The sequence below is a fragment of the Camellia sinensis genome, chromosome 1, assembly GCF_055761805.1.
Source record: "Camellia sinensis isolate YWXY chromosome 1, ASM5576180v1, whole genome shotgun sequence".
NCBI classification, from domain to species: Eukaryota; Viridiplantae; Streptophyta; class Magnoliopsida; order Ericales; family Theaceae; genus Camellia; species Camellia sinensis.
The window spans coordinates 14627246-14648073 of record NC_138961.1 but is presented as its reverse complement, the minus strand read 5'-3'; the positions used below and the strand labels follow the sequence as shown (position 1 = coordinate 14648073).

General features: G+C 32.8%; 2 protein-coding genes across 5 annotated transcripts in view; one reads left to right on the top strand and one right to left on the bottom strand.

The window, feature by feature from the left end:
- Positions 1 to 5160: 5160 nt before the first annotated feature.
- On the top strand, positions 5161 to 8623 carry LOC114289838 (uncharacterized). Its single transcript, XM_082872213.1, has 2 exons — positions 5161 to 7740; positions 7837 to 8623. The coding sequence occupies exons 1-2, from the start codon at positions 6452 to 6454 to the stop codon at positions 8453 to 8455; spliced, it is 1908 nt and encodes a 635-aa protein (XP_082728339.1). The 5' UTR covers positions 5161 to 6451; the 3' UTR covers positions 8456 to 8623.
- Positions 8624 to 12919: 4296 nt separating this feature from the next.
- LOC114289836 (uncharacterized) overlaps positions 12920 to 20828 on the bottom strand; it is a 53576-nt gene continuing 45667 nt past the window's right edge. The window contains exons 9-14 of one of the 4 annotated variants that reach the window (XM_082872190.1): positions 19592 to 19640; positions 19196 to 19387; positions 17360 to 17628; positions 15454 to 15760; positions 14130 to 14345; positions 12920 to 13066 (exon numbers count right to left, since the gene is read on the bottom strand). In XM_082872190.1, coding sequence (XP_082728316.1) covers positions 14131 to 14345; positions 15454 to 15760; positions 17360 to 17628; positions 19196 to 19387; positions 19592 to 19640 — 1032 coding nt within the window. In that variant the 3' untranslated portion in view covers positions 12920 to 13066; position 14130. Of the gene's footprint in view, positions 13067 to 13914; positions 14346 to 15453; positions 15761 to 17359; positions 17629 to 19195; positions 19388 to 19591; positions 19641 to 20828 lie in introns of those variants that run through there. The other 3 variants (XM_082872196.1, XM_082872186.1, XM_028233656.2) reach the window with 3 other exon arrangements.

Here is a 20828-nt window from a genome sequence, read left to right as displayed (position 1 = left end):
AAACGTCTAACCCTCAATCCAAAAACTTGAGTTCACTCACCCCGAGTGAACCAAATTTCTTTGTTATTTTTGTGTATTAGACAACCCTTTTTCACATTTTCACGCATTACCCCTTGGTATGTGTCTGGTTTAGGCTGCCTCATGCCATGTGGCATTTTCTGACCATTGAAATTTAGACCAAACTAAGATAAGTTGAAGAGTCCTAAGTGGGTAATCTTTTCATTAGGGACCAAAGTTGGAAAATGATTATATTTTAAAAGGTGAATTTGTAATTTACCTTTTGTATTTTTTTTATGAGAATGGTTTCCAACTATCTTAATTATTTTCATTAGATACCTCTTTCTTTTTATTTATTTACTTATTTAATGGGAGATACCCAGAAAAGACACTTACAGAATGCTAGAAGCCTCAGCCATACTAGAGGGGATATAGATTGTGGGACTTCCTCTATCCAAATACTAGAAAACTCAAAAGATGACAGCCATAGCCATTCTAGTCAAACAGTGAGCAATATTTTTTCCCTCTCTCTCTATAATCACCCGTTGATAACCCAAGTCTGTGGAACATATCAAAACTTCACTTTAAAAAAAAAAAGGCAATATCATATTTTTAAAAGAGAATAACTTCTTATCAGTTAACTAACTGTTTTTTATTTTTATTTTTTTTTGCCATCAATCCTACAGACATTGCTCTAACCTTGCTTCAGTGCAACCCAAAGTTGGCATGCATGGAAGAACTCTCTCCTTTGATGGTAATTGTTGAAAATCGTTCTTCATTTCGAAGTGGAACCCCCTTAAACTTCTGGCAGAACTTCATCTATACATGTCATTCTCTTCGATCCCTTCTCTATTCTCTTTATCTATTACCTATTCAACAATTTTCTCTACTGATGAATTACTTAATTATTTGTTGGAAATGTTTCACAAGCAGATTTTTTATACATAAAGCCTATTGAAAGTGGTTTGATAGAGACATTTTTATAATTACAAGCTACAATAATTAGTGTTCTGGTTTGAAATAAAAGGATGTCTAGAGATCTCACATTATTTTTGTATGAAAATTATATTTGTATAGCATTAGTCTTATTTGTTTGTTTTTGGCTCGAGCTACCACTAATGGAATTAGAGGATACACAAAAGATGTGGACATTGCTAAAGAAAGTCATGAAATACATTGGCCAAATAAAACATATAAAACTGAGATGGCTACGGAAATCTTGGTGTGCAATATATGTTTGTTGTGTACCAATTTCTTACTTAATGTTGCATGTAAAAATAAGATAGCTAAAGGTGTAGATAAAGTAAATTTGAATCCATGAAGGACTTTATACACGCAAAATTCACTTAAGTTTTTTGTTATGTCATGTAGATCTTGCAATGAAATTGGAAAACATTACAAAGCACCATAGTGGAGGAGACATTGAGAATCCTTCCAACTGCTTTATTTTTGGTTTGACTTTTGGTAAGCCTTGAACCTTTAATCTCAATACTAAATATTCTGTTGAGTGCTAGCCTATTGGGTTTCGATCTTCATTGCTTGGCACCATTTGGCATTAAATTTGCACAGTGATTTGTTGAATATGGTGGTGGCGGCCTAGTGGTACTTAGGACAACAGGTTTTTGGATGTGGCAAATATAATCAAAGCCGACCACATAAACACAAGGATCATTGTTCTGGACTGACCAAGAGTTGACTGTGGTACTAGGATTGATTATGGACATACCGGAGTATAAAAGGGTAGTTTGTAACAATCCTGTCCCACATGGGAAGTTTTCATGGATGATCTTTTGTTTAACTGATACTTAAGCATTTTGGGTCATGTTAATCGATCGATTTTCCTATAGGTTACTTGGGCCAGTAGATTGTGGGTGTGACAAGACTCTTGTCCCACATTGGAAATTTATATGGGCGATCTTGAAGATGTATGGCAACACTAGTTTGTTACTAATTAACTTGAGTTATGGGTCTTTACACACACCAAAAATAAATCACTAAATTATACCAAATTCTATTAGAATAATGGCAAATCTAGGTATCCATCCACAGGGACAAATGTGAGATTAGATTAATTCAATCACTAAATTCCTAAATTAATTTTGATTAAAAAGATAAGATTGATTTTATAACTAAACATCAATTAAATGGAATTGAAGAATTATATTGACAATTAAAATTAGGGTTTGAGATATTAATTTTCGGGAAAAATCCTAGGGCAGAGAATTCACCACTAACCACATGAATGAGACTTAACATTGGCCAACAATCGCGATTTGGTTTGAACTACCCAATGTTTCATAACTACAAGTTTGAAATATTGATCAAGAGGGTTGTCGCATTCAACGTACAGGCACGAATCATCCCGAGTAGTACGAGTCGTTTGCTCTAAATTATGGTAGCAATACGACCTGTCTCTCATAGCATGACTCATCTCGTACTTTGTATACAAACACAAAAAAACTAATGTATGGAAAACATTAAACAATCACAGAGAGTAAAATGCTTGAAGAGATGAAAGAAACAAATATTAAAGACTTCTAAATCATCTATACATCCATTCAAACCAATTCACAATTAAAGCTAATGAAAAATCCTATTATATGGCTAGGGTTTCATCAAAACCCTAGAAAAGACGACTAACCACTCATAGAGGAGTGGGAAGAGGAAGAAGATGAGGAAGAAACCCCCATGGAAGTGTCCTTCAAGCTTTGGTAGAATATCACCTCTTTAGAACCTTAGCCTCCCTTTTCTCTAAATTAATTTTCGAACCCTAGGTTTGCCTATTTTTCTGTCTTTTATTCTCAGCAAAACAGACCAAAAATTCCGTGCACGCATTCCTATGTGGGCCGCTCGAGCGCCCATGTGGGCCGCTCGAGTGGTGGTGGGCCACACATGCGGTGAAGCTTGGCTGCACGTGCGGTGGTCTGGCTGGCTCGGATTCTTCACTTCTCACACGGAGGATCTGCTTTCGCTCCCTTTTTGATTGAATTTTCATATTTCCTGCCAAATTTGTACAAGTGCACGAAACAAATCATCTCCACCAAATAAACAAAATTGAAAGACTAAAAATGTAACTTGAATGGCCTCAATGTGGTACATTTCGGCCTACATCATTGAGCTTAAGCATTTTAGATTATATTGGTAAACTCACTTTCTTTAGGTTACTTGAACCAGCTGAGTTTTGAAAAGCTATGTATACTAAAAACCTGTCTCCAATTTGTTAGCAATTAGCTTGTCACCAGAGCATTTCCCTCTCAGGTTTTGACTGTTTTGGTATTTGTTGTGCAGTTAAGCGGTATGCAATGTTTTGGGAAGTCGTCGTAAAAATTCATAAGGATTAGGTGAATATTGTTTTACATTTATGCTAGACTAGAATTCATTGTTACTGCATATCCTTAAAAAATTATTTAATTACAGTGCCAAGCATATCTGAGAAAAGAAATTGGTACACCATCAAGCACTTGAGCTTGTCCAATTCATTCGCATGGAAGTTACAAAATCAAAATTTTCACAAGCTGCTCGGATATTTACACCAGCGTTACTGAAAGCAACGTCTGTTGGGATTCATGAAATTGTTGAAAAAATTTAAAGTCATGCCTTTCTGTGGTTGGTCTTACAAACCCGAAGAAGCAAAGCTTTTTCCAATATGCAATTGTGTATCATCATGAAAATGTGTTCAACCTCATATATCAACTTGAGGAGTTTGGTTGGTTACTTTTATCAGTCCTAACTCAATGGGAAACCATGGTCTGCATTGGGCTGGATGGTCGGGACCTCAACAGCGACTTAGTCTCAGAGTGAGTGCAGTTGGTGCAGCACTACAGATGCAGCGGGAATTGCAGTGGTTTAAGGTAATTTTCCGATTCCCTATAGTAAACAAATAATTGCTAATTGAATAAAATGATTAGCTATTTCGTTCTTTATATTTTTTTCTTCTCTAGGTAGACCTTATCATAAACCAATTGGGTTGTCTTGGTGACTAGTGCCTATGATATATGGGAAGTCATGGGTTCGAATTGCAAGGTGAGGACTAAATGGTTAAAAGTCCTATTTCCTACTTCCCCTGGAGGCCATCCCGTGACTTAGGCTTAGTTAAATATGATACTAGAATATATATATATATATATATATATATGTATAGAGAGAGAGAGAGAGAGAGAGAGATTAGTAGGAGCAAAACCACAAACACTCGTGAGCAAAAAATAAAAACTTTATCACAAGTTACATATCTGAATATCATTTCCGCATCGTGTTACTGGTCAAGTAGTAAATAATGTCAATTGGCATTATGTTTTTTAGAGAAAGAGTTCCAGTTATCACAGACCCATTTTTTAGCACAAGGCACCTACAAACAAATTTGATTCCACTATTTCAGCCATTGGCTTTCCATTCAAGATTTTCCATTTAAGATTCTACAAATTTTATTAATTGTTAATTTTGTAAGATTTATTTTTATCATAATATGAGTTTGTTTGACGGGCTTGAGATTTTAACATCATTTTAAGTCCGGACTTGGGATCAGATTTTTAGGCTTGATGTCGGGCATGGCCAAGCATGGGCACGATAGTTTCTTGCTATTTTTCCTAGCCTAGGCCTGCCCCTTGATCCAACCCGGTGGATGCCCACCCGTAGATTGAGCTAACCAAGTTTCTTTTTCTCTTTTCTTTTTCTTTTTACTTATATTTAATTTATTTGTGATGATTTTAGATGGTTTTAGTAACTTCTGTGTCATGTCAATTAAGTTTTATTCTCAATTTTTTTTTTTCCTTTTTTAATATTGTATCTCAATTATAATGTAGTTGAATGAATCATCAATTATAGTACAAATCACAATTATATAAAAACTCCAAAAATGGGAGAGACCATAATTAAAATCAGGAGAATATATTCATGCATGGGTGGAAAAAATCCAACTCTTGACCTAATAAAGTGCAAAAATTCTGGCCAGCAAACTAATCCCATTAATCTTGAACTTGGGGTTGAGTTCAGGCTACAATTACGCTGTGTTTGGAGAAACTCTCCAAACACATTTTCACCCATTGATTTTAGTGTGGTATTTGTTTTGAATTTTCGAATTATAATTCTACACTCACTTTTGAAAACACTTTTTCAACGGAAAAATTTGACTAACCTGGACGTCCAAACCGGTTAACCGGAACAGGGTTCGTTTTTTTTTTTTTTTTTTTTTTTTTTTGGCACATGTTATTTTTATATTTTAAATAAAAAATATTTTTAGAATTTTTTAAATTTTTTTTATAAGCTTTGAATAAGATTTTGAGTTATGTGTTTGGCTATGAAGCACGGACACCTCTCCGAGGGCTCCGTACCAGTGTCGGACACGGACACGCGTCGGACACGCGGTGGACACGTGTCCGACACGCACTAGAGAGTGTCCAATTTTTTTTTTATTTTTTCTGAAGCCGGACACGTCCAGGACATGTTATGGACACTTTGGGACACGCACGGGGCCAATTTCAGAATTTACAAAACATTTTTAGGGTCAATTTCAGAATTTACAAAATATTTTTGGGGTCAATCTGTAAAAAAGCAAAAAAAATTATGTTTGCCCTAAATCAAAAGCCCTAAATCGATCTAAGAGGTTAGTAGAGAACAAAAAGAGAAAGAGAGAAGGCAGATAACAGAGGAGAAAGACAACCTGGTCGCTCGTCCGTCGCTCGTCATCGCTCGTCGCTCGTCGTCGCTCCTCGGCCGTCGCTCCTCGCTCGTAAGGTACACCTTCTTCTTCCTTCCTCAGCTTCGGTCTTCTTCCTTCTTCTTCTGGTCTTCGCCAGTCGATGTTTCTCTCTCTCTGTGTCTGTCGAGGTCTCCTCTCTCTCTCTCTCTCTCTCTCTCTCTGAGTCTTCTTCTGGTCTTCGTCCTTCCTTCGTCTTCGACTTCGGTCTTTTTCTTTTTCTTTTTTTTCTATTATTTCAGAATATATATATATATATTTATTAATTAGTTTTGTTAATAAGTTATTTCAGAATATATATATATATATTTATTAATTAGTTTTTGTTAATAAGTCTTTTTTCAGAATATGTATTTATTTCAGAATATATATATATATATATATAAATTAGTATATATTTTATTAGTTTTGTTAATTTTAATAATAATGTATGTTTATTAATTTTATTATAGGAACAAATTTGTAATTCTGAAACAATGGCTACTGCGGGTGGTAGTTCTAATGATATGCCTGATGATTATTTTGATGAGAACAAACCATTGTGGAAGTATGTAACTAAATTAACAAAACCTGGGGAAGGAGGAGGAAATTGCCAATTACAATGTAATTTTTGTAATAATACTTTCAAAGGTTCATATACAAGAGCAAGGGCACATCTATTAAAACTTCCAGGAAAGGGAATTGGTGCTTGTAAGAAAATTACAAGTCAAAAACTTTCACAATTGCAAAATGAGAATGATGCTGCTGAATTGAGAATTAAAAATGCTCATCCCAAAAATGTACCACTACCCCCTTCTAGTGTATCAGTTGGTAGTAGTTATGCTTATGAATCAAAGAAACGGAGGACGTGCAAGTGGGAGTGGGAGTGGAAGTGCGCCTGGGAGTGGGAGTGCTATTGAGAAAGCATTCAACATGAAGGATAGAGAGCAATTACATTTTGAAATTGCTAGGAAGTTCTACTCAGGGGGGGTACCATTTAATCTTGCAAGAAATCCTTACTATGTTAGCTCTTACACATTTGCTGCAAACCATAATATTCCTGGATATTTGCCTCCCGGTTATAATTTGTTACGAACCACATTACTTCAAAAGGAGAGGGCAAATATTGATAGATTGTTACAACCAATTAGGGGTACATGGAAGGAAAAAGGGGTGAGCATTGTTAGTGATGGTTGGAGTGATTCTCAAAGGAGGCCTTTGATTAATTTTATGGCGGTGAGTGAAAGTGGGCCTATGTTTATTAAGGCAGTTGATTGTTCTGGAGAAACTAAAGACAAATATTTTATTGCAAATTTGATGAAAGAAGTGATTAATGAGGTTGGGGCTAGTAATGTTGTTCAAGTCATCACGGATAATGCTCCTAATTGTAAGGCAGCTGGACAACTCATTGAAGCTCAATTCTCTCATATTCTATGGACTCCTTGTGTAGTGCACACATTAAATCTAGCTTTGAAAAATATTTGTGCGGGAAAGAATATTGAGAGGAATGAGGTCACATATGAAGAGTGTAGTTGGATTAGTGATATTGCCGGAGATGGTTTAATGATTAAAAATTTTATCTCTAATCACTCAATGCGATTGGCTATGTACAATGAATTTGTGTCATTGAAGTTGCTATCGGTTGCCGAAACACGATTTGCCTCCACAATTGTGATGCTCAAGAGGTTGAAGCTTATAAAACATGGGCTTCAAGCAATGGTAATTAGTGACAAGTGGAATTGCTATAGAGAGGATGATGTTGGGAAGGCCAAATTTGTAAAAGAAAAGATTTTGGATGATGTGTGGTGGGACTACATTGATTATATTCTTTCCTTCACGGGTCCTATATATGACATGCTTAGGGCTTGTGATACGGACAAACCTTGCCTTCACTTAGTGTATGATATGTGGGACACAATGATAGAGAAAGTGAAGATGACAATATATAGGCATGAAGGGAAAAGAATAGATGAGGAATCTACATTTTACAATGTGGTACATCAAATTCTCGTGGATCGTTGGAATAAAAACAATACTCCTCTCCATTGTATGGCACATTCATTGAATCCAAAGTAAGTATCACATTTAAATTTGTTTTAGATATTTCATTTTAATGGACTTATCTACTCTTTCTTGAAATAATTATTTTTTCCTATTTTGTATTGTAGATATTATAGTGATGAGTGGCTCTATGAGGATCAAAATAGAGTTCCTCCACATAGGGATGAAGAGGTGACACGTGAGAGGAACAAGTGTTTTAAGAGGTATTTTGAAGATATCACAGAGCGAACCAAGGTGATAACTGAGTTTGGAAAATTTTCGGGTTATGTTGAAGCATTCTCGGAGTATGATTCTATTTATAATAGGTGGCACATGGACCCTTATACTTGGTGGTGTGCATATGGTGCATATGCACCATCTCTTCAAAAACTAGATTTGAGATTACTTGTGCAACCCGCCTCTTCATCTTGTTGTGAGAGAAATTGGAGTACTTACTCCTTTATTCACTCAGTGAGAAGGAACAAAATGGTCCCTCAAAGAGCAGAGGACTTGGTGTTCATTCATAGCAATCTTCGTCTTTTATCAAGGAGGAGCTCCCAATACTTGCAAGGAGAGACAAAAATGTGGGACATTGCTGGAGATAACTTTGACTCACTTGATGATATTGGAATGCTTGGGATAGCTAACCTCTCACTTGATGAACCGGCTATGGAGGCGGTCCTATTTACAGATGAAGGAGAAGATGGAGGTGGTGGTGAAGATGTTGTAATAGTTTCCTCTACTTAAATTCACATTTTCTGATATTTATGGATTTTGTAATAGATGATAGTTATTGGTACATTGGATAATTTTATATTTTGTGGTTTGATTTTCATGCATTTTGTAACAAATGATGGTTGGTAGCTTCAAATGACATGTTATGTATTGATGGAATGTAATTTTATGTTATTTCAATGTTTTTTTAATTATTTTTTAATAATTTTATGACATATAATAAATAAAATTAATTATATATATTGAACGTGTCCCCAGCGTGTTGTGTCCCCCATTTTTTGAAAATTTGCGTGTTGGCGTGTCCGTGTCGTGTTGCGTGTCCGTATCCGTGCTTCATAGGTGTTTGGTTATTAGTTATAAATTTTTGAATTAAATATCATATGTCACATCATTTATTTTAAACTCAATTCAAAACTCTTTTTAAAACTCATAACCAAACAAAATTTTCACACTTAAATTATAATTTTAAAACTCACAAATTCAAAATACAACTCTATTCTCAAATCATATTTAGAAATCCTTACCAAACGCTGTCTTAGTTTTTTATTTTTATTTTTATCAGTGTTGTCTCAGGACAACCCCTCCTACTGAATTACTACTACTCAAACTAGATGAAACTTGCTTTCTGATTCCAGAGTCATTTGGTTTTATACAGGAGGTGGAAAAAATTCTACTGCTAGAGACAAAGAAATGAGGAACACTAGTGGAATGACACCTGCAGAAGTATTTACTGATGCACAACGGGAGTTGGTAAAGGAAGGAGAGAGGTGGATGAAAGACACTGCCACTTCATGCACAATTGTAGTTGCTCTCGTTGCCTCTGTGGTGTTTGCAGCTGCCATTTCAGTACCGGTTGGAAACAACATTAATGGCCATCCAATTTTTTTTTTTCCAAACAGAGCCTTTGTAAACTTTGGGATATCAGATGTATTTGCTCTTTTCTCATCTGTTACTTCTGTGTTGATGTTCTTGTCCATCCTTACTGCTCACACTATGCAAAGCAAGATTTTCTCTATGCCTTACCCAAGAGCTTAAGGTCAAGTTGGGGAAGTCTCAAAAAAATTAAAAAGTTACTTAAAAAATTAAAAAGTTATCACTATTTAGGCTAAGTTTGGTAAGTTTTAAAAAAGTTAAAAAGTCAAAAAGTCACTATCCTATTTAAGTCACATCATCTCTCTAATACATCACTTCCAACTCAACTCATATTTCATAAAAAGTCAAAAAATACACTTATTTAGACCATTCCAAAAAATCCCTTACTGCACAACTCTCAATACTAATTTTTCTCTACACATTAATTTATACAATTTTTTAATATATATTTTTTCATAAAAAGTTAAAAAGTTAATCTAAGTATTTATATTTTTAACTTTAATTTTTTAATTTAAAAAGACAAAAAGTACATTTATTTAAGACATTCTAAACAATCTTTAATTATTTGTCTTTCAACCCTATTCGTCTCCATATTATGCACGACGATAGCCTTTGGTGCTACACTCTATTTGATGTTTGGAGATAATGATGCATGGATTCTTTATTCCTGCCGTTGCACTGGCATGTCTACCCGTGACCTAGTTTGTAGCTTTGCAGTTTCCTCTCGTTGTTGAGATGATAAATTCCTCTTATGCAAAAAAGTAAGTTCAGCTCAACCCCAGTTGGTATTTAATGGTATTTCAAAATTCAAAAATATGATTCGGTGTATCTCACTGAATAAGAAATTTCATTTTGTATCTGCCTGACTTATATGATTACTTTTTTCTAGTTGGAATATTTACTCTCGTCATCAAATTCCAATTACAAAATTTGTGAATGGCAGTTATGTAACTGTTATTAAATGAACACGTGAAACTAATGGTGTGTTTGGTTAGGGGATTTGAGGAGGGATTTGGAAAGAGAAATGAAAAAGGTGTGAAACTATGTGAAATATAAGCATGATTTATTCATATTTCACCTATATTTTTCATTTCCCTTTCTAAATCCCTCTCTAAATTTCCCAACCAAACACAACATAAATGAACAAGGAAAGGAGGAACATCCTCCATCAAATCCAAAAAAAGTCGTCTTGCTCTATCACCAATTACAAAATTTGTGAGTGGCGGTTATATATGTAACTTTTATTAAATGAACAAGGAGAGGAGGGTCCTCCATCAAATCTAAGAAGTCTTCTTGCTCTATCACCATCCTAGCCAAACAATGCGTTACAGAATTCCCCTAGGGATTGGCCAAGTAGGTCAACATGGGACCTAGGGATGTGCTTCCTCCAGATCTCAGATTCTTACTAGGTAGTTGTTTTAATTCTTTGGGGCCACGCTTGTGAGTTCTGCTTGAAATTTGTCTGATCTATGTGGAGAGGGCGTTTTGTATGAATCTCAAAATTAGTCAAGGTACGCATAAATTGGTCTGAATACTTGGTCATCAAAAACAAAAAAACACCATGGAAGCACTTGCATTACTATGCCTGCCGGTACTTGGATGTGGTAACTTCACCAAATGCAGCAAGGAGCACTTAATTATGGATAATTATTGGTGGTGCAAGGCATATAGTATGTCATTTATTTATGTATTTTTGTGACTTAAATTATATATTTTTGTGATAACTTACAACATATTTTATGGGTTAATTTGCGCAAATTTGCTTTAAGGTACACGATTTTGTGAAGTGACTTATGTATGTTTGTAAAAACTTACGCTAAATTGTGATTTCTCAAATTTTTATGAGTTAATTTACATGAATTTGTGTTTAAGTTATTTAATTTTGTAAGGTGACTTACGTATATTTGTGAGAACTTACGCCAAATTATAATTTCTCAAATTTTTATGAGTTTACTTACGTTAATTTGTATTTAAATTACGCAATTTTATAAGATAACTTATGTATTTTTGTGAAAACTTATGTAAATTTACATACTCCTTGCTTTAAGGGTTGTACATCCAAACACTTCCCACTAATTAATTAACAATTGATTTACATATCTATCATTTCAGAGCTAGAATGGTTCATACGAGAACATTTGAATAAGATCACAGCTCAATACAAATAAACACACATAATGGTACACCACACAAGGATGGATTTAGAGGGGGCAAGATTCCTTCCAACGATTTTAAAACCTTCTTTATTTTTTTTGATTAGTAAAAAAACCTTCTTTACTATAGTAATATTAGTTAATGATTATCTTCAAATTGTATAGATTGGCCTCCTATTTTTTTTTTTTTTAAACTTTTAAGTGGTCACCCCCACTAAAATTTTGAAAAAAATTAGGTGGCCACTTCACTATCTCATCAAAGTATGAAAATTTTTAAAACTTTTTGGGAGTGGTAAAGACCATATCTTATATCTTTCAAATGGCGCTTATCTCACATGATGGTTGGTTTGGTTATATGATTCTCAACTTTTGTAACAGATTGGCTTCATTTTGGACAATTTGAACGCCCAGAATAAAATTTACATTCCCTTTTGACCAATACTAATGCTGCAAGAAAGGGCAACCTCATGATACACGTTCTAGTGTGTCCAAGTTGGCCACAGAATCAACCATCCCACAAGCTATATATATTCTTCGTCTTCTTCAGTGGGTGTAAAAAAAAAAAACAAACAAAAAACATTGTAACTATGATAATATTCATTGATTCATTGTGTCTAGACAAATAATTTTATTCTTTTTAATATTATCTACAAGTAGATAACCTAGCAAGATGATCATATTTTCTCATTATGTTTTTCTTACACGTTGATATAGCACACTCACAATTATTAGTATAATATATCCTACATGAATCCCATCAATACACATCACATTTGTATTTACAACATATGATAAGTATAGTATTACTGAAATATTTTTTATCCTAAATAACTTTACATTCCTCAACTACCCACTTCAAAAAAACAAGGTCAAAATTATTTTAAATTTTTAGCCCAAAATGTCTCGAGGACATCTGTTAAAACCACCTTAAGACTATAAAACAATATCGAATTTTGTATATCGAATCACAATGTTTGTGGTGGATAATTATGATTCTAGCACATGATAGACAAATGAACTTCATGAAGAATCAAGATCAACTTGTGACACTAATCTTATGACTGCATCAACAACTACTCTTTTTCTTCATCTATTTGAGAAAAATGAAGAAAAAGAATATAGTTATTTCCTCAATTTTCAAACAAAATGTTACTCTGCCACTGATCAAGTGACGAAATATTAAAGAATAAAGAATAAAGAATTTCCTTTACAAAGGCTCCATGGATTTCCCTATCATGTGTATGTGTTTGCATCCAAATTTGGAAGAATAACTTATAGTCTAAGATTTCTTGTGGAAAAAGGAAAAATATAAATAAAAAATAAAGGATAGGAATGATAAAAGATCATTGAGAATTGGTTCTATATATTGGTGGAGAATATAAAATATGTATCCAAGAGGACTGTATTCTTTTTATTACATATAAATATGTCCCTCATGGTTTAAACCGTTAACATAAACATAAAAAACCACCAATACAGGCCCTAAAAAACATTAGAAAGTGAGAGAGAGAAGAGATAAATGTCGAAGTCTTCCGGTGCCAGCTGGCAGGCCATCGAAGCAGCGCCACCCCGTCTTCGGATCGAAAGGAGGCTGAGTCTTGACAAGAGGTTGGAAACCATAGAAGAAGAGAGTGAGGTTGGGCATAGTCACAGCTACAGTAACAAACCACCAGCCTTTGAATCTTCTTCCAAGGCTAATAGTTACCCCAGGCTCAAACAACCTTCTATGGGGGCTGGATAATTATAATAAGTACTGTATTTTCTCTTCTTTTTTCTTTTTTGTTTTTTTTTTCCTTTTTGGTAATTTTCTTACCTTTGTATTTGGCAAACCTTCTGCCTGTAGTTTCTTTTTTTTTTCTTTTTCCCGACATATTAGCTTGTCTAAAATGGTAAATAATAAATAAATAGATGTTCAACCCTGTATATTTCTGTAGTTTCTAATTAATTTGGTGGGATCAAAGTTTTTATTGCCCTGTTTGGTAAAAACTTAAAAATTATTTAACTTTAACAAAGGTAGCTTAAAAAATCTAAAATCCAAATTTAATTTTGAGTTTATTTTAAATTTACTAAGCTGGAAAAATAAAATAAGCTTAAAGCTTATACAGCGGAAGAAAACATCCCACCTTTTTTTAAATATGTGATTTCAATTTCCTAAGTAAAATACATACAAATAAGTTAAATTTTGTGTCTACAATATCAGATCAATTTGATTATTCTTTTTCATTAAAGATCAACTCATAAGAACCTACAAAATAAAAGACTTAAATCACCATAGTAGAAATTTGATGGAACTGCACTTCTCTCAACTAGAGAAAAACTCTGCAGTAATGCTAAAACATGATCTAATGCTAAGGCTAGAATCTATCACATCATTAAAGTAAGTCATCTTCAAGATTTTTTTTAAAAAAAAATTTATTGCATGACATATCAATGTATAAAATAAAATTTGTATAACACTGCTCAAAATAACCATAGAGAATTAAAAAAACAAGTGACAGAGTTGATCAACAGCATTAATTTTCTTTGTTTTCCCTTGGTTTCTATTTGCTTTTCAAGCATCCACTTAATCAACTACAGATCATTCAATCTAATATCCCGCTAAAATGAAGAAACAACAGCAACAATGATAGTGACAAGGTGAGGATTAAAGCAAGGTTTACTTTAGTAAAGTTGGAGGTGGAGAGAAGACTGAAGAGCTGAATAAACTGCAAACCAGCCTTGGTTTGAAGGGTGTATCATATCCCAGAAAAAAGAAAGTTGGGGTTTGTCACAAACAGTATACTTCTTGGCTCCACTCTGGTCAACATTCCCACATGAATATCCTCTGTCTACTCCAACACAGCATGGCTTCAATGGATTCTCAAACTCTGAAATCCCTGCACCAATTACAAGATATAGGTTCATATGGTTACTTTGGAACTATCTTCTTCATTATTTTTTCTCCTAAAAGTTTAAAAATTTTGTGTACCATTTTTTATTTTTGTTCCACAAAAATAAAAATAAAAATTGGTGCCTAGGTCATTTGCTAAGATGGATGTCACAGTAAAGCCTGAATTTTCTAATTTGTAATAAAGGGTCAACTATTCATGGTTAATTACACTTTTCACTCCTATAGTTTGATTCAAATTTCACTTTATTTCTTATAGTTTCGATTTGAATAATTTGGTCTCTACTCTTTAAGTTGAATTTTAATTTGGTCCTTACATCTAAATTTCGATTAATTTTATCTATATATACACCTTAAAATATTGATAAGTGTTTGAAAATTATTAATTTTACTATCCAATTTGAATGGAAGAACCAAATTGAAATTACACTTAAAGTGTAGAAACCAAATTATTCAATTTAAAACTATAAGGATTAAAATAAAATTTGAATCAAATTATGAGGTAAAAAGTGTAATTAATCCAAAATAAAAAGTCATTCTCTATTTTTTTATGTGGCTGGAATTGGCTGTGTTATGGAAGTGGTGCTAAAATTTCTGAATGGACATTCATTTAATATCTGTGAAAAACTTTATTTTATTTATCAATTCCTCTTTTTTCTAATGGAACTTTTTTAATTCCATTCAATTATTTTTTTAAGTTTTTAGAGACATCACTCTAAAAGCCCAAACAAATAAAACAAAATTGAATAATTTTTTTCCAAAAAAAAAAAAAAAAAACTCTAAAGTTTGACCTTAACAACAAAATAAATTCTATAATTTTAATTTTGTCAATCTGCACCCTGCTAGATTTTCAATATTAACATCTCTATTTTCGATAAGTAAAATTGACATTAAACGATACTTCAGACATTTTATTATATTGAAAACAAATAAAAGTCTATTTTGTTTTGTTATAATTTCCCCAAAAAAGAATGAATTGAATGAATTTGAAAAAAAAAAAAATTCACTAAACAAAATTCAATGAATTTGAATGAATTTTCAAAACGATCTGCTAATACAGTGATTGAATCTATGTATCTACTATGGACAGTGATTACCTGTGTGATTTTGTTGTAAATTCAAAGCAGACAAAAAAGCTGTGTGTAGATCGATGATTACAAACACTTGATCGCCACTTCCATTGTTGAGCTTCTTCACAGTTTGCTGCAAAATTTGGTTGTGGAAATTGGTGAGTGAATTCTCAGTTTCGCTGCAATTCCGATAAGAGTTTGAAGCTGTGGCTACAGGCAAGCATCCGAGAGGTTCCATTGCAGTGACAGCTATCCTTTTCACTCCCAATCCATGAATTCGCTTTAGGTTTAGGGCAAGCTGGTTAATCACAGTTTCTGTGAACGTTGGGATACCCTACCAAAAACAAGACATTCAAACATTCATATTCGATTCGAGTACATTGGGGCAGAGTTTCAGTTGTAATCTACGCTATCTTTAAAACAAACAAACAAAAAAAATTCACTTTCATTTTTATTTTCAGAATTTACTTTTCAAAAAAATTATTTTTTTATTTTTATTAAAAAAATTTAATATTTTAAATATTTTTTTAATTTTTAAACATACATAACATAAATACACTTAAAAAAATATAATATTTATCAAAAAAAAAATTAAAATTTACTAAATATCAAAAATATAAAAATTCAATACATTTTTTATATTTTTATGTATTTATTAATTTTTTTAAATATTTTTTCACAAATATTTTATTATTTAAATATATTTAAGTAATATGCATTTAAAAAATAAAAAAATTACTTAAAATTTTAAAAATATTTATTAAAAATAAAAAAAATACGAAAAATAAAATATTAAATTTTTAAAAAATTAAATTCAAAAAGTTAAAACTAAAGAATTCGAGTGGCCGACATGGGCTGAGTTGGGTTACGGAACTGAAAGTAGTATTAGAGCCCTGTCGGATCAGGCCCATACATTGGTCCAAATATTATTACAAAATGAAAATAGTATTTGTTTTCATATATTATAAAGTCACTTGGCTCATACATTTAAATTTAAAATTTTTGAGACAATTGGCTCAAACTTACTTTTTTATCTGTTCTTTTTTTTTCAAAAGGACAATAATTGAAAGATCATATTATTTTTATTTATCTATTTCAAAAAAAATAATCGACTTTTTTAGTGAGTTGGTGACAACACTAGGCGGTAACTGATAATAATATATAAGAATAGTAAGAGAAAATAAAGATAGAAAAGTACAAAAGTAAAAATTCCCAAAAAAAAATCTTTTAAAATAATTATTTGTACTTCTCATCAATATATGTTCATTGATCATATCCTTAAAATCAATCAAAACAAATCAAACATTGAATTTAATGTCATAAACATCCATAAAAGTGAATTTATCACCAATTTTTCCTATAAGAACTACCTTTCATGACTAATTTCGAATTTAAATTATTATTATTATTATTTGAAGAGATACAATTCAATAATTATTTCTATCCTAAGCTAGTGAAACTTGAAACCCAAATCAGGCCTTAATCACTTGGATTACCCTTTCGTCTCAAATTTAAATCTCATTATAAAATATATACATATATATATATATATATAATTTTTTTAATTTAAAATAAAAATATATTAAAATTTGACTATTTCACAATCATTAATCATGAAACCAACATCTTTTTTCTACATTTTCTAAGGCTCAATTTGGAAACTTGGTTAAAAACTAAAAATTGATTTTTAATCTATTTTAAATTATATTACCTCTATATTTTTTTTTAAACGTATTTTTTAAAAAAAAAAATCAAAAAAAATTAACTTTTAAACACCTTTCTAAAACAATCTAAGGTTTCAATTGTCAAAACCAATTCATGAAGGAATCATCTCATAAACTTCATTAATGCTCACCAAATTAAAGAGAACCAAGAAGAGCACAGATCACCTACTCTGAGCTCACATATAAAAAAAATTAGCTTAACCACTCACCTGCAGGCTCCCATTCGTAGCCATAAAAGTAGCATAGTCGTTGCCACCAAGAGACACCAGAGCGATGGAGGAGTTTAGGTCGTGTTTGGTGTACACTTTTTCTTCAAGAAGTTGTTGAAAGAAATTTATTTGGGTTGTCATGTTTGGCTCTTTGGCCAATGTGTTGAAGACACCAGTCCCTCCATATGCAAAATTTATTCCAAACTGAAGCAATTTCTTGCCAGATTTCCCCTTGTATGGCAATGGAGATGGTATACCAAGAAATGAAGCTACGTAACATGCAGTCCAAAAACACATAGATATAAAATTTAAATAAATAAATAAAATAAAGAATCTTACGATAAATCAATAGAATAACGCAAGATCTAATTTTTTTAATATTACAAGACTTTTGGGACATAAAAAGGGCTCCAAACTTGTAGTTTTTAAGCTAGGATGCAGATTTCCGACAGGCTACAGTCCTTGTTTGGCTTAGTGGTTTTCATCACAGGTCTCATTATGATGATCTGAACCGTTTATTTTATTAGTCACTTCGTGTATTTCACCTACAAAAAAAAACAAAAATTAAGTCGATCCAATAATTGAAACCTATTCAATTTATCACATTTTTCACCAAAAAGATGGATGACAATTGTGTTTTTAAAATAAATCATCCATTTTTTTTTGTTATAAACGTGATAAATTAAATAAGTTACAATTATCAAATCAATCTAAATTTTTTTTTAATGAAATACACAAAGTACTCAATAAGATGAATGGTTTGGATTATCGAAACAGAATGCACAATAAACTGACAGAATGCCTCCTTTAAACCAATACGTTCTCAATATAATTTAGCTTAATGAGTTAAATGTTGTCCAGCTAAACATATTTAAATATTTCAATTGATGAAAGCATGGCAGAATTCAAAATTTGGCAAAAAAATATAAATGTATGTGCCCAAAAAAATATTAAAAAATGTGCCTCGAATTTTAAACTATATCATGTAGATTAAAATTTTGATGTTGTGTAAGTCACACTCAAAATAAATCTGATCTACATTTTTCACCACATCATATAAGGAATGATACATAAAATTGGAACAAAACTCCAAAGCCATCTGAATCTGTGTGACAATTAAAAAGCTATATTTAAATAAATTAATTTTTGGATTTCTCTAAGAGTTTTGAAACAATAAGTTGGATGATACAAACATATAAAGATTTTTCTATAGTGGTAAAAGGAAAAATGGGAATTCAGAGCAGGACAAAAATTATCATAAATATGCATATCTTTGTTGAAATTGACCCTCATAATAAATTTGGTTCATAAATTTTATTTTCAAAGTTATTTTTAGAGAAAAAATTAATCTATACTCTTGAATATTAATGTGGCATATACACATGGTATTTCAAACTAATAAATTTACAAGAAACAAAATGAATGGAACTCACCTTGTCTCCTATCCAACCAATCAAAATAGATCAGGTCAGCTCCATTCACTCCATCGCTAGCACTCTTAGGCCATGTTTGTTTGGGTGGATATGAGTTTGGAATTGGACTAATAATCTAATAAAATTATTAATCTGATGTTTGGTTAAACAATTGAAGTACGGATTAATTATTTTAAACTTAACTATTAGTTAAGATAGGATACATAATCCAACGAATTCGTAGTCCTAAGACTATTAGTCATGAGAATGCTAATCCAGTCCGCCCAAACAAACATGGCCTTATTGGTTTGAAAACATGGTATTAGTGTGCTAAATTGGTAAGTAGTTTTTCTGGGTCCGTAAAACTGTTGTACAAGTATTTGTGACCAAAAAAATGGAAGAAGAAGGAGAAAAGGGGATGAACCTATATAATCAGTCAGGACACGACCGTCGGAGAACCTGCCGTCTGGTCTTCCCGGAAAAGTGATCCCATAAGGTTCCTTCCACGAGCCTGCAAAAGATTTGGGACAATTCCCAGTATCAGCATACGAGTCTCCGAACACAAAAAACTTCCTATTGCCATGACGATGTCGATACAATCCTCCAATCTCATGAGCTGAAGAAATAGTTAAGAAAAGGAAGAGGAGAAAGTATATTAAGTATGTTTGCTTTGCCATGAATAGTTTAAGATTGTGTAAGTTGGAGGTTTTGATTTGAATGAAGAGCAGTTCACAGATAGGAGTGCATGTACATGAAGGTGTTGCAAGAGAAAAGAATATAAAAGTGTGTATTTATAGCTACAATTGAATTTCAAACCCACCACATAGAGAAAGTTGCTTTGACATTACATGCTGCTGGGCCCACCATATCTGTTTGTAAATTTGAACAAAAATACAAATCTTTAAAATATCACTTTGGGACGGGACTGTAAGTTTAGTGGTCCATGTAATTATCTTTGGGGACTATAAAAAAGTTAGAGGTTCAAGGTTTTTGAGTTGATAAAGCAACTGTAACCCCTTGATTATAATTTAATTTATTAATCCGTTAATATTTGTTTTTCAACTTTGTCACTGTAAAGTTTTAATTTTTAAAATATACATTTTATATATTATTTTAGTCTTTTAAGTTTTAATTTTATTATTTTCATCACCAAAATTTGTAATCAGTCAATTGTTCCAATTTTAGACAACCGTTTTAATTGCTAATGAAATAATAATAAAATTTACTAATGCTTTCTAAAGTTTGTGTGTTGTGTTTTTTTTAATTTTAAAGATTTAATTTTATTAATTTTGACGTGGGTAGGCCCATAAAAACCATAACGCACTATGAACAACCCAAGCCTACCACTTAGGGCCCAATACGTAACCCAACCGATGAGGCCCAGCACAACTGGAAGTCAACATGACATGAAGGACCAATGATATTCAGACACGAGCAGGTAAAAGGCAAGCCACATCAGCAGACAAAGATCTGCAAAGTTATTACCACTGCACATCACCATTAATGCAGCCCCTCACAGCATTTATTACGACAATACCTCTCCGTCGGAACAGCATGCCCTCACCTTGAACAAGGTAAGCTACAGCATAGACTTTTGACCAAGGTGACAGGTCGGACGGTATAACGAAATGATTACCAAAGGATATAAGCAGACGTTAAAGACAAGAAGAAGGTTAAGTTTTTCTATCTCTGATCCATATCTCTACATTCCACTTCTCTCTCTCTAACTTGCTCGTCAGAGGGTTCGCTGGGGGACACCACGTTTCCCGTTGAACTCTTGTGCAGGTTCTCAGGTGGGCTTGACCACTCGGATATTGGCTCAAGAAGCGTGGATCAGTCCGACCCGTTTTGCCAGGAACCCGTTGTATCATAACTGTATCATCAATTGGCGCCATCTGTGGGAACGCTTTGCTTCGCGCGCCAATTGTGCTCATTGTCGCCGGAGACTCTGTTCCAATAACCTTTTCCTGCTACCCACCAACGTGTATGGTCACGACTGGATCCATAGCTTCTCACCAAAATGCTGCCAACCATCAAGCCAACCCCCCCAATCCAAA

Excerpts from the sequence above, each read along its gene's own strand:
- LOC114289838 (XM_082872213.1), top strand. The coding sequence starts at position 6,452 with ATGCTCATCCCAAAAATGTACCACTACCCCCTTCTAGTGTATCAGTTG. Across the intron at positions 7,741-7,836 it reads GCACATTCATTGAATCCAAA|ATATTATAGTGATGAGTGGC; the intron begins GTAAGTATCACA and ends TTTGTATTGTAG.